The 14,573-nt window shown below is 41.0% G+C and overlaps 1 protein-coding gene across 1 annotated transcript; it reads right to left on the minus strand.

Annotated features, from left to right (window-relative positions):
- Positions 1 to 2,372: 2,372 nt before the first annotated feature.
- On the minus strand, positions 2,373 to 13,450 carry LOC132344678 (zinc finger protein 280B-like). The gene is made up of 2 exons (XM_059884318.1): positions 13,326 to 13,450; positions 2,373 to 4,180 (listed from the first exon to the last, which is right to left on the minus strand). Exon 2 carries the CDS (start codon positions 4,107 to 4,109, stop codon positions 2,478 to 2,480), a length of 1,632 nt encoding a protein of 543 aa, XP_059740301.1. The 5' UTR covers positions 4,110 to 4,180; positions 13,326 to 13,450; the 3' UTR covers positions 2,373 to 2,477.
- Between the last annotated feature and the right edge of the window lie 1,123 nt (positions 13,451 to 14,573).

The raw sequence follows: 14,573 nt of genomic DNA on the forward strand, positions 1-14,573 counted from the left end.
ACAAGGGAGGTAGCAAGCCATGCAGGCCTAGGGGAAGAGCATTTCCAGAAGAACAGCAGTTGCAAAGTTTTTGGATTGGGAAGAAATGTATTTGCTTAAGGAAAAGCAAGGCCAGTGTTGTCAAAAACAGGGCACCAGTGGGGAAAATAGTAGAGTAAAACGACAGAGAATGGAAGAGAGGAAGTAGTCAGGGACCATATCACTGGGACCTTTTTATTTGGCAATAAATACAACTTGTACTCCTTAGGAGCATACTTCAGAGCAAACAACAGTAAATGTGTTCAAAATACTAAGCAACAATAAAAACATATAAAGAAAACATTTCATATTTTTACTATAGAAATAGAATAAAGGAGATAAGAATGCAATAGTCTGTACATTTATTTATACATAGAGTTCTCACATAAGATCAGAACACACACACACACACACACACACACACACACACTTTATACACCTAAAAGTGGTTTAAGCTGACACTTTGCAAAGTGCTTTGGCCCAAGAAAATTAACTGGAAAGGCCTAGTAATATATTCAAAGTGCAAACCAATCAATGAAGCATTGAATAAATAAATACAATCTACTTGTATTTGAATTTACACTCAAGAAATTACCTAAAATGGAGACAATAGGCTTACTCTAGTTTAGTCATCTGTAGTCCTTCCTCTTCCGTTCTGAGATGTATGCTAATACCTTGGTGATTACCACTTTCCAGGGTTCTGTGAAAGCTTAGAGCATTTAAATAAATTGTGGAGGGGGAAAAATAGTGGGGAGAGACAAAGAGGAGGAGAAAGGAAGAGGAAATGGAGAGATTTCTCCTGGCATAGGTATACAGCCAGGATCCCAGTTTCCTTGAATGGTGCACAGAGATTGCTAGGTAACTGTGCCAGAAGTGGAGAAAGTATGGCATTCAACTCCAGGAGGAGACTCAACTCCAGGAACACACAGAGGAAGCCAAGTGTGCTGATGTTCAGGAACCAATATTTAGAGGGTACCCTGCAGGTCTGTGAAAGAGCTCTTGGAGACCGCAAGAAAAAAGGTTTCCACAAGTATAATCACAGACTAGATAGCTGGATAGAGTAGAGGAAGGATAATAATTCTATGACGTGATAATTACACAAATAAATGAGACAATTCCTGCACATCAGACGGTGTCAAGAAAGACTGAAAATCAGTATTAGTTTGATAAAATGGGAAATTACCCACACAAAGAATTAGCTGTTAACTGCAATACATTCGTGTTCAAGGCAAGATAAGATACAAAACTGAAATCTTCACATGTTCAACTAGGGTAAGATACATGTAACTGGAAAAGGTAAGGAAAAGTTCTGTAGAGGGTTTAATCACCCTGGACCCTCTGTATCCACTACATTTACTATTCTCACACAACTCCATTGTAGCTTAAGGGTAAGAGAACTAAATTTAGCCCAATTCATAAACTGAACAGATTCCCTGTGTTTGATCCTTTTCAGTTAAAACTATGGGTCCAGTACAAATCAAACTGGATGTCAAGGCTTTTTTACTTGGGAATCTTAACTTGCTTTACTTTTGTGACTGAGACAGATATGGCTACTTCACTGTGACTAAAGGCTAGCCAAATGGGAAAGGGGATGGAATGAATCAAATTCCCCTTTTGATAACTCAACAGGAGGTCCACAGGAACCATGCCTCATTCTATTAACTATCTCTGCTTCCCCAACTGCAGTCAATGATAACACAGGGGCTGCTTGATGCTTGCAGGGGCCTCTCACCAAACACAGGCATTTAAATGGTTGGCTTCCTTGAGATGTCCCTGGGCTAGGTAAAGACACTCTGAGACAGTGTTCCTTCTGCCTTGGCTCCATGCCTGGAGGGAATGCATACCTCTTCCTCCAATGGGACAAGAAGCCACAGCTCTCCACTGACTAAATCCCATGTCTGGTCCCAACTCACATCATAGCTTCTCCATCAACTTCTCCACACCAGGCTTTTGGAGCCAGGTTATCGTAGATCAGCACAACAGAGGCACTTCGGAGAGTTCAGCAGCACAAGGGAACATACAATAACAAAGCCATTCCAATCTGGCTATATAGTTAATATTGAGATAGTCAAGGCATGAAAACAGTTGAAAATTACGTTGCTAAAACACTCTACAGATTATACGTATAGCAGAGCTTTCAAACTTACAAATAACATGAAATACCAAAATAGGCTGTTACTTTTCCTTTCGCCACCTCTCTCGTTCTCTCTCTCTCTCTCACACACACACGCACACATACTTTTTAGTGCTAAGACAACTGTATGAAAAAGAGGTAACATATTTTTAAATAACATCTCAATATTCAAACAAAACTATACTTCATGTATTTAAAACAAAAACACATAAATTACGCATTGGTTTCTCTGTATTTATTATTGAATAATGCTATAGTTGAATTTTTTGTTTTTAATGGAGTTTATAACTTTGAAATACTTGCTTCAGACTTACTTAAAGTAGAATTAACCGGGTTTTTTTGACCTCCTACTTTTAGATTTGGGGGGTGATGGTTCAGAATCAGATGCGTTCACAGTAATGGATGCTACTTCCACCAATCCTGGTTGAAGGGGTTCCAGTGATACCTGAATAACAACTTTTGTTTCAGGAGGTAATCCTTCTAGCTGCTTAGGCTTCTTAAACATTTGATGACACTGGGTCTTGTGCTCCCTTTTCTCTTTACAAGTTAAAAATTGTAGCCGACATTTGGAACACTGGTGAAAACGCTTTGCCCAGTGCTGTCTATAATGACATATGTATAGTGCTTCAGTTTTAAAAATTTGGAGACAAAAGGGGCAAAGTAAGTTCTTAGTGTTACCATGGTATGCTCTGAAATGTGCATCCACATCTGCAAAGAATGATGATCTGTAACTGCAAACCTGGCATACATAGGGCATTTCACCAGGCTTATGATTATCTTTCATGTGCTGTAAGAGAATCTGATCTGCCTCAAAGGACAATTCACAGATTTTACAGACTGTGCAGGGCTCCTGGGAAGTGTGGACACTTTCAATATGACACTGCAGCTGGAAGGGCGTAGGAAACTGGCGGTGGCAGTGCTGGCAGGTGGTGTGGTATTTCCAGCTGTCACCTCTCAGCCTCTCAAGTTCCAAATGGTGCTTCATGTGATTCATAAACTCAACATTTTTTAGAACCTTCAAGCAGCTGTGGCATTTAAAGGCTGTGTGAGTTTTTGGTTCTGGCTGCCCATCTCCTATATGCTGTCCATAGTAGAAGTCACGAAGTAACACAATCAGATTGCCTTCTGTGGGATCAGCAAACTTATTTTGACTTGATACACTTGGAAAGTCAGTTTTTGTCAATACATTTCCCCCTACAGGACTTACAGGCTTGCAATGAACATTGTCCTTTGGAAAAGCTGTTGGACAAGGTTCTCCACTCTGAACATGGCTTAATGAGTTATGAACACTGTCTGGTGTGCTTTGCTGAGTAGTCACTGTATGAAAAGTACCTGAAAGGGACAAAGCTAAAGAATGTTCTCCTATAACTCCATCACTGAGTGTAGGCCTTTTGGGACTTGTGCTATTTGTTTCAGAAGTGGAAACTCGCTTTGATACACGAGGACTTTTATCCATATCTCCTGCAGAAACTGCTGTTTCTACTGGATGCTGCAATGAACTTGTGAAGGTAATCAAAGGAGAACATAACTCTGAAAAGCTATTAGGCATTATTTGTGGTGAAATATTTTTAGAATCCGCTTTGGACAAAGGCTCAATAATGATAGGACTATCTGTTGATCTTGATTCAGAGACAGAAAGTGGCAAGACAGTCTTTGCTTCTGATGTAGGAGTCACATGACTAACAGGCTGTAATTTCTGAGCATTATCTTTCCTGAAGTGACCATACCTATTTCTCCTTGAACAAGAACCTGGGGTAACTCTGTTCAGTATGTTTGAAATGACTGGTTTTGAATTTGAGGTCATCCCAACAAAGATCACATCATCATCCTCATGTACATGTTCCACTCCAACCAAGATGAGTTCAGCATCTTCATCATTTACTAGTTTGGTTTCTCCCTCGCTTTTCTGTGGTTCTGGCTCTTGTTCTTCTTCACATGACATCCATGGTGGTTCCATATTTTAAATACTTTTTTGTTCTTGGAGGGTGTGACCACAAGTCCCAGTGCTTCCTTTAAATAAACTGCCACCTAGGTATAAATATACTACATATTAGTTAAGTACAGAAAAATGTGCTATTTGGTTATCTCCAAAACTCTATGGTAGTTATAAACACCCTTATCTTACAAATAAAGATACTGAGCATCAAAGAGACTAAATGAAAGATGAATAACCTATGACTACAAGTCTACATGACTCAAGAATAATAGCTTTGTTCCATGTTGATTTTAATCTCTTCTAATTAAAAAAAAAAAAGAAAGAAAAAGAAAAAACAGAATACCACCACTGATCATTAGGAGAAATCACATGTAAAGCACGAGTATTTTTACAACTGCACTATTGTACAGTGTTTAGAAACATGGACTTTGGAGTCAAAGAAGATTAAGCTGGAATTCTAAGTTAATCACACACCAGCTGCATCTTTTTGGGCAAATTTATAACTTTTAAATGTGTTTCCGCACCTTAAAGACAAACATGCTTATTTCTTAGACTTAAGGTTAAGCTCTTTTTAAAAAGCGTCAGCTATTTAATGGCATCTTGTTTTGTAGTAAAATTGGAAAAAAAGTTATCTTAAATGCACATTACAACTGATTCACACATACTAATTTCATAAATGTTAATACAGAAAATAGGTAGCAAATTCAAATATAAAGTATCTATACACAGTTAACAAACAGCATAATTCAATGTCAAGCACTTAACACAGGCCTAGAAAATTGAGAATGAACTCTCTTGATAATCTCACCCCCAAAGCCACACTTATACATCCTAAATTTCTCCCTCTAATCCTGACTAAACTTAAATCCAACAATGCTTCATCCTTCATTCCACATTTCTCTTCCCCACATATCAGGCAAAGTCATGACAGTATTTCTCTAATACCAATATCAGACAGAGACATCAAACACACACACACACACACACACACACACACACACACACACAACGGATATTCTGTATGAATACAGATGCAAGAGTCCTCAACAAAATACTTGCAAACAAAACCTAACAACATATAAAAAAGATTATATACCATGATCACGTGGGATTTATGGAGGTATGCAAAGTTGGTTCATTATATGAAAGTCAATCGACATTATGCCATTTTAACACAATAAAGGACAAAAAACACATCTGCCTGCAGAAAAAGCATTTCCCTGAATCTAGCACCTTTTCATAATAGGGGTTAAAGTAAACCACTTAATAACTAAGAACAGAAGGGAACTTTCTCAAAGGGTACCTATAAACGACCCACAGCTAAATCATACTTAATAATGAAACACTGAAAGCTTTCCCTATAAGATTGGGAACAACATAAGGAAGTCTATTCCACACTTTGGTTCAATATTATACTGGCAGTTCTATAACCAGAGCAATCAGGTAAGAAAAAGGAATTGTTGTTGTTGCTTAAAACAAACAAACAAACAAAAAAAACAGCCTTCAGAATGGAAAGGAAAAAGTCAAAGTATATTGGAGATACCATACTTTTATATATAGAAAATCCCAAAGAAACCACAGGTATTAGAATTAATAAAAAGCTTGAAGAATATAAGATAAATATTTTAAAAGTCAATCACATTTCTATACAGTAGCAACAAATGTTCTGAAAATGAAGTCAAGTAAACACTTGACTCTACATTAGCATTAAAAATAATACTTAGGATGTCAGAAAGAGAAAGACAAATATCATATGGTATCACTTACATGTGGACTATAAACTATAACACAAATGAACTTATCTGTGAAACAGAAACAGACTCACAGACATAGTGAGCAGACTATGTGATTACCAAGAGAGGAAGGGTGGGAGAGGCATAGACTGGGAGCTGGTGACTAGCAGATGCAAACTATAATGTTAATATATAGAATAGATAAAAAAAGATCCTACTGTGTAGCACAAGGAACTATATTCATAATTTGTGATAAACAGTAATGGGAAAGGATATGAAAAAAATTGTTCGTGCATGTGTGTGTGTTTACATATGAAGGAAAGGAAAGGTAAAAGGAAGGAAAGGAAAGGAAAACTCTTGGCAAGTATGTACAGAAACTGGACCTTGTGTGTTATGGATAGATTTTAAAATGGTGCAACTGCTACAGAAAACAGTCTAAAGCCTCCTCAAAAAATTAAAAATAGAACTACCACATGATTCATCAATTCCACTTCTGAATATAAATTCAAAAGAAGTTAACATGGGGTCTTGAGATATTTGCATAGCCATGCTCAAAGCATCCCTAATCACAACAACTAAGAGGTGGAAGCATCTAAACATCTATCAAATGTGATACATACATATAATGGAACATTATTAAGCCATATAAAGGAAATTCTGCCCCAAGCTACAACTTCATGATCACTTAAGACATCAAGCCAAAGGAAATAAGCCAGTCATAAAAAAGACAAAAGTGTATGTTTCCACTTATACGAAATATCTAATATAGTCAAGCAATAGAAAGGAACAAAGTGGAATGATGGAGTCCAGGGTCCATGGAAACAGGGAAGAAAAGAGGAGTTGTTGTTTAATGGGACAGGTGATGGGTACAGAGTTTCAATTTTGCAAGATGAAAAGGTGTAGAGATCTATTTCATAGCAATGTGATAAGGAATTCCATGATATTTCAGAGGTTAGGACTCCAAACTTTCCTATCAGGGGCCTGGGTATGATTCTCAACCAGGAAACTGTCATTTAAGCTGCATAGAACAGCTAAAAAAATGACAACAACAACAACACAACAACACTGTGACTCTGTGTGTGTGTGTGTGTGTGTGTGTGTACTTGTGTGAGTTGCTCAGTCGTGTATGACTCATTGTGTCCCCATGGACTGTAGCCCACCAGGCTCCTTTGTCGATGGGATTCTCCAGGCAAGAATACTGGAGTGGGCTGCCATTTCTTTCTCCAAAAAGGCTGATGAAATTGTGTGAAATACTTAGCATGTAAAAATGGTTAAAATGGTAAAAATTTAAGTTAGATGTTTGGTTTTTTTACAACAATTAAAAAAAAAAATCTAACAACCAGGAAAATAATTTGAATGGACTTTTCACCAAATATGATATGCAAATGGCCAACAATCACAAAAAATACTGCTTAACATGATTGAAAGTGAAAGAAAGTGAAGTCACTCAGTCATGTCTGACTCTTTGCGACCCCATGGATGGTAGCCTATAACGCTCCTCCATCCATGGGATTTTCCAGGCAAGAATGCTGGAGTGGATTGTCATTTCCTTCTCCAGAGGATCTTCCCAACCCAGGAATCGAACCCAGGTCTCCTGCATTGCAGGCAGACATCTTACCTTCTGAGCAACGAAGGAAGCCCGTAACAAAATGTAAATCAGTCTCAGTGAGATACTACTTCACACCTATTAGGTTGCTGCTGCTGCTAAGTCGCTTCAGTCCTGTCTGACTCTGTGCGACCCCATAGACGGCAGCCCACCAGGCTCCCCTGTCCCTGGGATTCTCCAGGTAAGAACACTTGAGTGGGTTGTCATTTCCTTCTCCGATGCATGAAAGTGAAAAGTGAAAGTGAAGTCGCTCAGCCGTGTCTGACTCTTAGTGACCCCATGGACTGTAGCCCACCAGGCTACTCCATCCATGGGATTTTCCAGGCAAGAGTACTGGAGTGGGATGCCATTGCCTTCTCCTACCATTAGGTTGGCTGTAATCAAAAAGAGGAATAATAACAAGTGCTGCAGAGGATGTGGAGAAAAGGAATCTTCATATATTGTTGATGTAATTGCTGTAAAATAGTACAATCACTTTGGAAAAGTGGTTTGTCAGTACCTCAAAAATTAATATAGAGTAGCCATATGATCCAGAAATTTCACTCTTTTGTATATATCCATAAAAAATGAAAATGTTGAGTCCATGCAAAAACAGTGTTCACAGCAACATTATTCACAATAGCCACAAAGAATACACCATCCAAATATTATCCATTAGTTGATGAATGGATAAATAAATGGTGGTATATGCTCACAATGGACCACAGGTAAGCCACATACCATATTGTTATACCATATTCAGCCATAAAAAAAAATGTGCTGCTATACAGCCAAGAAATGGATGAATCTTGAAAATACACAAACTAGGGGACTTTCCTGGAGATCCAGTGTTTAAGACTCTGCACAGGTTCCATCCCTGGGCTAGGAACTAAGATCCCACATGCCACATAGCTAGATAAATAAATATTTGAAAAGAAAACATGGCATCTGAATAAAGCCAGACACAAAGGTCACACATTGTATCTGGAAGAACTGTACATAGAAGAGAAGCAGGAAAGACAAGCATTCTATAATCCAAATGAAACATTTTTTTTTTTCCCAGGGAGGAGGAAATGAACTGCTCTAATAAAGGCTGCCAATAAATTAAATAAAATAACAACCTCAGGCTCTACTACAAAGCCACAATCATCAAGACAATATGGTACTGGCACAGAGACAGAAATATAGATCAATGGAAAAAAAAACAGAAAGCCCAGAGGTAAACCCACACACCTATGGACACCTTATCTTTGACAAAGGAGGCAAGAATATACAATGGAGAAAAGACGATCTCTTTAACAAGTGGTGCTGGAAAACTTGTCAATCACTTGTAAAAGAATGAAAGCAGAACACTTTTTGGAGAAGGCAATGGCACCTGACTCCAGTACTCTTGCCTGGAAAATACCATGGACAGAGGAGCCTGGAAGGCTGCAGTTCATGGGGTCGCTAAGGGTCAGCCATGACTGAGTGATTTCACTTTCACTTTTCACTTTCATGCACTGGAGAAGAAAATGGCAACCAACTCCAGTGTTCTTGCCTGGAGAATCCCAGGGCCTGTGGAGCTTGGTGGGCTGCCGTCTATGGGGTCGCACAGAGTCGGACACGACTGAAGTGACTTAGCAGCAGTAGCAGAACACTTTTTAACACCATACACAAAAATAAACTCAAAATGGATTAAAGATCTAAACATAAGACCAGAAATTATAAAACTCCTAGAGGAGAACATAGGCAAAACACTCGCTGACATACATCACAGCAGGATTCTCTATGACCCACATCCCAGAATATTGGAAGTCAAAGCAAAAATAAACAAATGGGACCTAATTAAACTTAAAAGCTTCAGCACAACAAAGGAAACTATAAGCAAGGTGAAAAGGCAGCCTTCAGAATGGGAGAAAATAATAGCACATGAAGAAACTGACAAACAGCTAATCTCAAAAATATACAAGCAACTCCTGCAGCTCAATTCCAGAAAAATAAACATCCCAATCAAAAAATGGGCCAAAGAACTAAATATACATTTCTCCAAAGAAGACATACAGATGGCTAACAAACACATGAAAAAATGCTCAACAATCACTCATTATCAGAGAAATGCAAATCAAAATCCACAATGAGGTACCATGTTATGCCAGTCAGAATGACTGCAATTCAAAAGTCTACAAGCAATACATGCTGGAGAGGGTGTGGAGAAAAGGGAACCCTCCTACACTATTGATGGGAATGCAAATTAATACAGCCACTATGGAGAACAGTGTGGAGATTCCTTAAAAAAAATAAGAAAAAAAAAAACCTGGAAATAGAACTGCCATACAACCCAGTGATCCCACTGCTGGGCACACACACTGAGGAAACCAGAATTGAAAGAGACATGTGTACCCCAATGTTCATCGCAGCACTGTTTCTAATAGCCAGGACATGGAAGCAGCCTAGATGACCATCAGCAGATGAATGAATCAGAAAGCCATGGTACGTATAAACAATGGAGTATTACTCAGCCATTTAAAAGAATACATTTGAATCAGTTCTAATGAGGTGAATTAAACTGGAGCCTATTATAAAGACTGAAGTAAGCCAGAAAGAAAAACACCAATACAGTATACTAACACATATATATGGAATTTAGAATGATGTAACAACAACACTGTATGCAAGACAGCAAAAGAGACACAGATGTATAGTGTTTTGGACTGTGTGGGAGAGGGAGGGGAGAATGATTTGGGAGAATGGCATTAAAACATGTATAATATCATATTCGAAATGAATCACCAGTCCAGGTTGAATGCAGGATACAGGAGGCTTGGGGCTGCTGCACTGGGATGACCCAGAGGAATGGTATGGGGTGGGAGGTGGGAGGAGGGTTCAGGATGGGGAATACGTGTACACCCATGATGGGTTCATGTTGATATGGCAAAACCAATACAATATTGTAAATTTAAAATAATAATAATAATAATAAAAATTTTTTAAAATAAAAAAAAATAAAAATTGACCACTGAGTTAAACATTTGGAATTCACTGGTGACCTTGACAAGAGTGGATTTAAAGGAAAATGAGAGAAATGGAGATAAAAAATTCTACAAACAACTCTGCAGAAGTCCATAATAAGAAAACATAAAATAAAAAAAAGCAGAAGCAGGATGTGTCACAAAAGACAAATTTTTAATGAGAGGTGACATTATAGTCAGTCTGTTTGCTGATGGGAACCGTCCAGAGAAACAGAAAACTTAATCCAGGACAAAGAAGAGACTTGCTAGAATATCACTGAATAAACAAGAATTGAGTAGAAAATGGCAACCCACACCAGTACTCTTGCCTGGAAAATCCCATGGACGGAGGAGCCTGGTAGGCCACAGTCCTGGGGTTTTCGAAGAGTCAGACAGGGCTAAGAGACTTCACTTTCACTTTTCACTCTCAGGAATTGCAGAAGGAAATGCCAACCCACTCCAGTGTTCTTGCCTGGAGAATCCCAGGGCTGGGGGACCCTGGTGGGCTGCTGTCTATGGGATTGCACAGAGTCAGACATGACTGAAGTGACTTAGCAGCAGAAGCAGCAGCACACAAGAAGTGAACACAAGCCAAATAATTTGCTCACAGTAACAAGACTGAGATCATATGCAGAAAGGCTGTCATGGTGGATTAATGGGTATGGTCACCAGCCTTCAAGATGACCCTGTGAATCACATGTCCTGATATTCCCATCCCTATGTAGTTCTCTCTCAAACTATCACAGGGTTGACCTGTGAGACTAAGCAAATACAGAAGTGAAGATGTGTAACGTCTGAAAAAAGACTGCACTTTATCATGGGTGCAAGTTCTTTCCTGAATCACTCATTCTGGGAAAAGACAGCAGCCTCCACACGAGCAGCCCCTTGGAGAGGCCCACAGAAGGAGGAACTGAGGCCTCATGAGTACAGCCAAGTGAGAGAACTTACATTCAATAAGCCAAGTTTTCAGAGGTTGCCAAACCAGATAAAAGCTTGACTACCACCTCAGGAGGGACCCTGAGGCTAAACTACCCAACTGGATTCTAGACCAATAGATATCAAGTGTAAGTTTTTTCAAACTATTCAATTTTGAGATAATATGTACAACACAAACAGTTCGAGGTATAATATCATTCACATCATACTTACACACAGAAGAGTTCTCCTATAAATATGGTAAAACTTAAAAAACACAAAACAAACCAAAACACCTAAAAATAGGAGTTGCCTGGCAGTCCAGTGGTTTGATTAGGACTCAGCCCTCTCACTGCCAGGATCCTGTGTTCGATCCCTGGTTGGGGAACTAATATCCTATGAAGCCACATGTTGTGACCAAAACCAAACATGCTGTCAAGTTCAAAGCTGTACTAGCAATAGATAACTATGCAACAGAGCTGTAGGCACAAGTTGCTGGGCATAAAGCTACCTATCATCTTGTTTACTGGCATGAAATGAACTCAGATGCTCCCCCACCCCCATCCAGTGGAGTTCAATTACTTAATGAAATAAAGCTCTTACAGGTGCAAAAATGAGCAAGTAATCCCATGTAAACATGTTAAATCACAACACATTTTCTTTGAATGAACCACTTTATTCATTTGGCCGTGCTGCTTGGCTTGTGGGGTCCCAGTTCCCTGACCAGAAGTTAAATCCAGACCACTGCAGTGAAAGCCAAGAATCCTAATCTCCAGGCCACAAGGGAATTCCCATACCTTCATTACTTTGCTTTTGTAGCTAAAACCTTAGGATATGTGCATTGCCCCATTTTAGCCTCACCAAGTGGTAGGAGTCAGCTCTACACAGCTTAAAACCCATGGTGCTCTTACTTTTTTTTTTCTTTCAAGAATGCAGGAGAAAGCAAGCCAGTAGCCTCCCTGCCTGCTTTTAATGTTTCAACTCAGAGAGCTTCAGAGTGACCTGAAACCATGATTGCCCTGAAGTCACCACCCGCAATCAGGGTCAGCTAATCCCCAGGAGAACTCTCTCTCCACAGCAACATGTCAGCCCATGAATGAAAGGAGAAAAACGGAAGGCAAGAAAGACACAACTTTGTTCCTTATTGTAAAAATGTCTGTCACCTTACCTCAGGGGCACATTGAAAACCTGAGTGCCCTTCCCAGGCAGGAGAAGGTCACATCCTGGGGTCGGGCAGAGGGAAAGGTCAGGGTGAGTCACCTCTTCCTGAAACATTCTATCCCCCAGGCCCTACCTGGTCCTACCCTACAGATGCTGACCAGGTGTCTCACACTCAACCAGAGCAAGTGATTGAACTCCTCTTCCCTCAGCTTCTTCCTCCCACCTCCCTTCTCTCAGTAACAAACAAACAAACAAACAAACAAACAAATACCTCATCTGCCACCTTTCCGAACCAAAGGCCTGAATCTCGGGGCCCCCAGGGACAGGGGCAGCCCTGGAGTCCGAGGAGAGGCAGAGCAAACAGGAAAACGACCAAAGCGCCGCGGCAGTGGAGAGGCCACTAGATTGATTTTTTTTTTTTTTTTTTTGCTGTGCCCGCCTGACTGTGTCTGGTTGCAGAACCGGGTTGGGCCCGAGTCATAAACCCGCGTGAAGATTTGTATATGTGTGTGTGTTTAAATATATTAAGTTCCACAGGAGACCTGGGAGGGGCGGGGGGCTGGGGGCATGACAGGCCCTTTCCGCGAGCTGGCTTGTCCCACCCCTAGGACAGGAAGGCTGCTGGAGAGCTGCTCCCACCCAGACTAGAGAGGGGAGAGGGCGAAAGGGGCCTGGGGCCTGTAGGCCCGGCCTCAAGCTCCCTTGGCCCTCAGAGGCCGTCCCGCCGAGCAAGGCCCCGCCAGATTGGGGATCTGAGAAACCCTTCCCTGGGCACTCTGGCACCGCTTTGGCCGCACCAGGCCCCAGTCCTTACCGGTCCCCGTGGGCGGCGATGCCAGAACTGCCGGCAGCTCACCTGCACCAAAACAGTCCCTGGGTTAAGTCTGAGGAGGCAGGCCCGAGGGAACAATGCCTCCTCAGGCCTGGGACGCCGCTTCAACTGCCGGCGTGTCCGCTGCCAAGGACGATTGGTTGCCAGGTGTTGACGCCTGCAATCGGATTGGCCGCTAGGCCGAGTTCCGCGCATGCGCGCGCGGTGGCCCCCTCTGGAGGCAACTGCTGGGGGCGTAGTCAGGCTAAACCTGAATCTGAAGTGTCTTGGGTCTGTCAAGATTGCGCAGCTCACCAAAGGGGAAAAAAGAAAATAGATTGCACAGTCGCCAGGGCACAGGGCTGAGAACGACCTCCGAGTCTACCAGGGGACTTCAATGATGGTGTCTAGCACTCACAGCCCTCAGGGGTGACCTGCCCCTTGCTTAAGAAACTTGACCGTACACCTGGATCTTGAAGCCCCTTCTCTTGGAATTCCATTTTGCTCAATGCAGGGCAGCCTGCCCCCGATTTTGCACAGCTAGAGTGAGCTGAGCCGAGAAGACAACGGCAACCCACTCCAGTACTCTTGCCTGGAAAATCCCATGGACGGAGGAGCCTGGTAGGCTGCAGCGCATGCGGTCGCTAAGAGTCGGGCACGACTGAGCGATTTCACTTTCACTTTTCACTTTCATGCATTGGAGAAGGGAAGGGCAACCCACTCCAGTATTCCTGCCTGGAGAATCCCAGGGACAGAGGAGCCTAGTGGGCTGCTGTCTATGGGGTCGCACAGAGTCAGACGGGACTGAAGCGACTTAGCAGCAGCCTAGTGAGCTGAGAATGAGCTTTACTTCTTTTTCTTTTTTTTAAATTTTAGAGCCTACACTTTTTAATGGCTGAGGAAAACCGAAAAGCATATTATTTTCTGACGTGAAAATTGTGTGAAGTTCAATTTTTGGTGTCCTTAAAGTTGAAACAGGGACTTGCCAGTTCCTTTGGTTATTGTCTATGACTGAAAACTTGATCAATCGTCAAAGATCATATTCGCAAAGCCTAAAATAGTTCTTTTTGGGCCCTTTACAGAGTCTTTTTAAAATGCTCTGTTCTGCTGGAAGTCTCCTAGTAGTCATATGGGGGAATAAAGTCTTGGTTTTGTTACAATATTTTCTTCTCTATTATATTCATTTTTCATTCTTTATTAATTGCATTCCTTCTTATCGCTATAAGTTTGTTCTGTTGCGCATCTTTACAACTTTTTGAGATAGTTATTTGTAACTCTTATTTCTCTTATATG

Source organism: Bos taurus, chromosome Y (assembly GCF_002263795.3).
Source record: "Bos taurus isolate L1 Dominette 01449 registration number 42190680 breed Hereford chromosome Y, ARS-UCD2.0, whole genome shotgun sequence".
Lineage (NCBI taxonomy): Eukaryota > Metazoa > Chordata > Mammalia > Artiodactyla > Bovidae > Bos > Bos taurus.

Coding starts and splice junctions, on each gene's coding strand:
- LOC132344678 (XM_059884318.1), bottom strand. CDS start 4,109: ATGGAACCACCATGGATGTCATGTGAAGAAGAACAAGAGCCAGAACCA.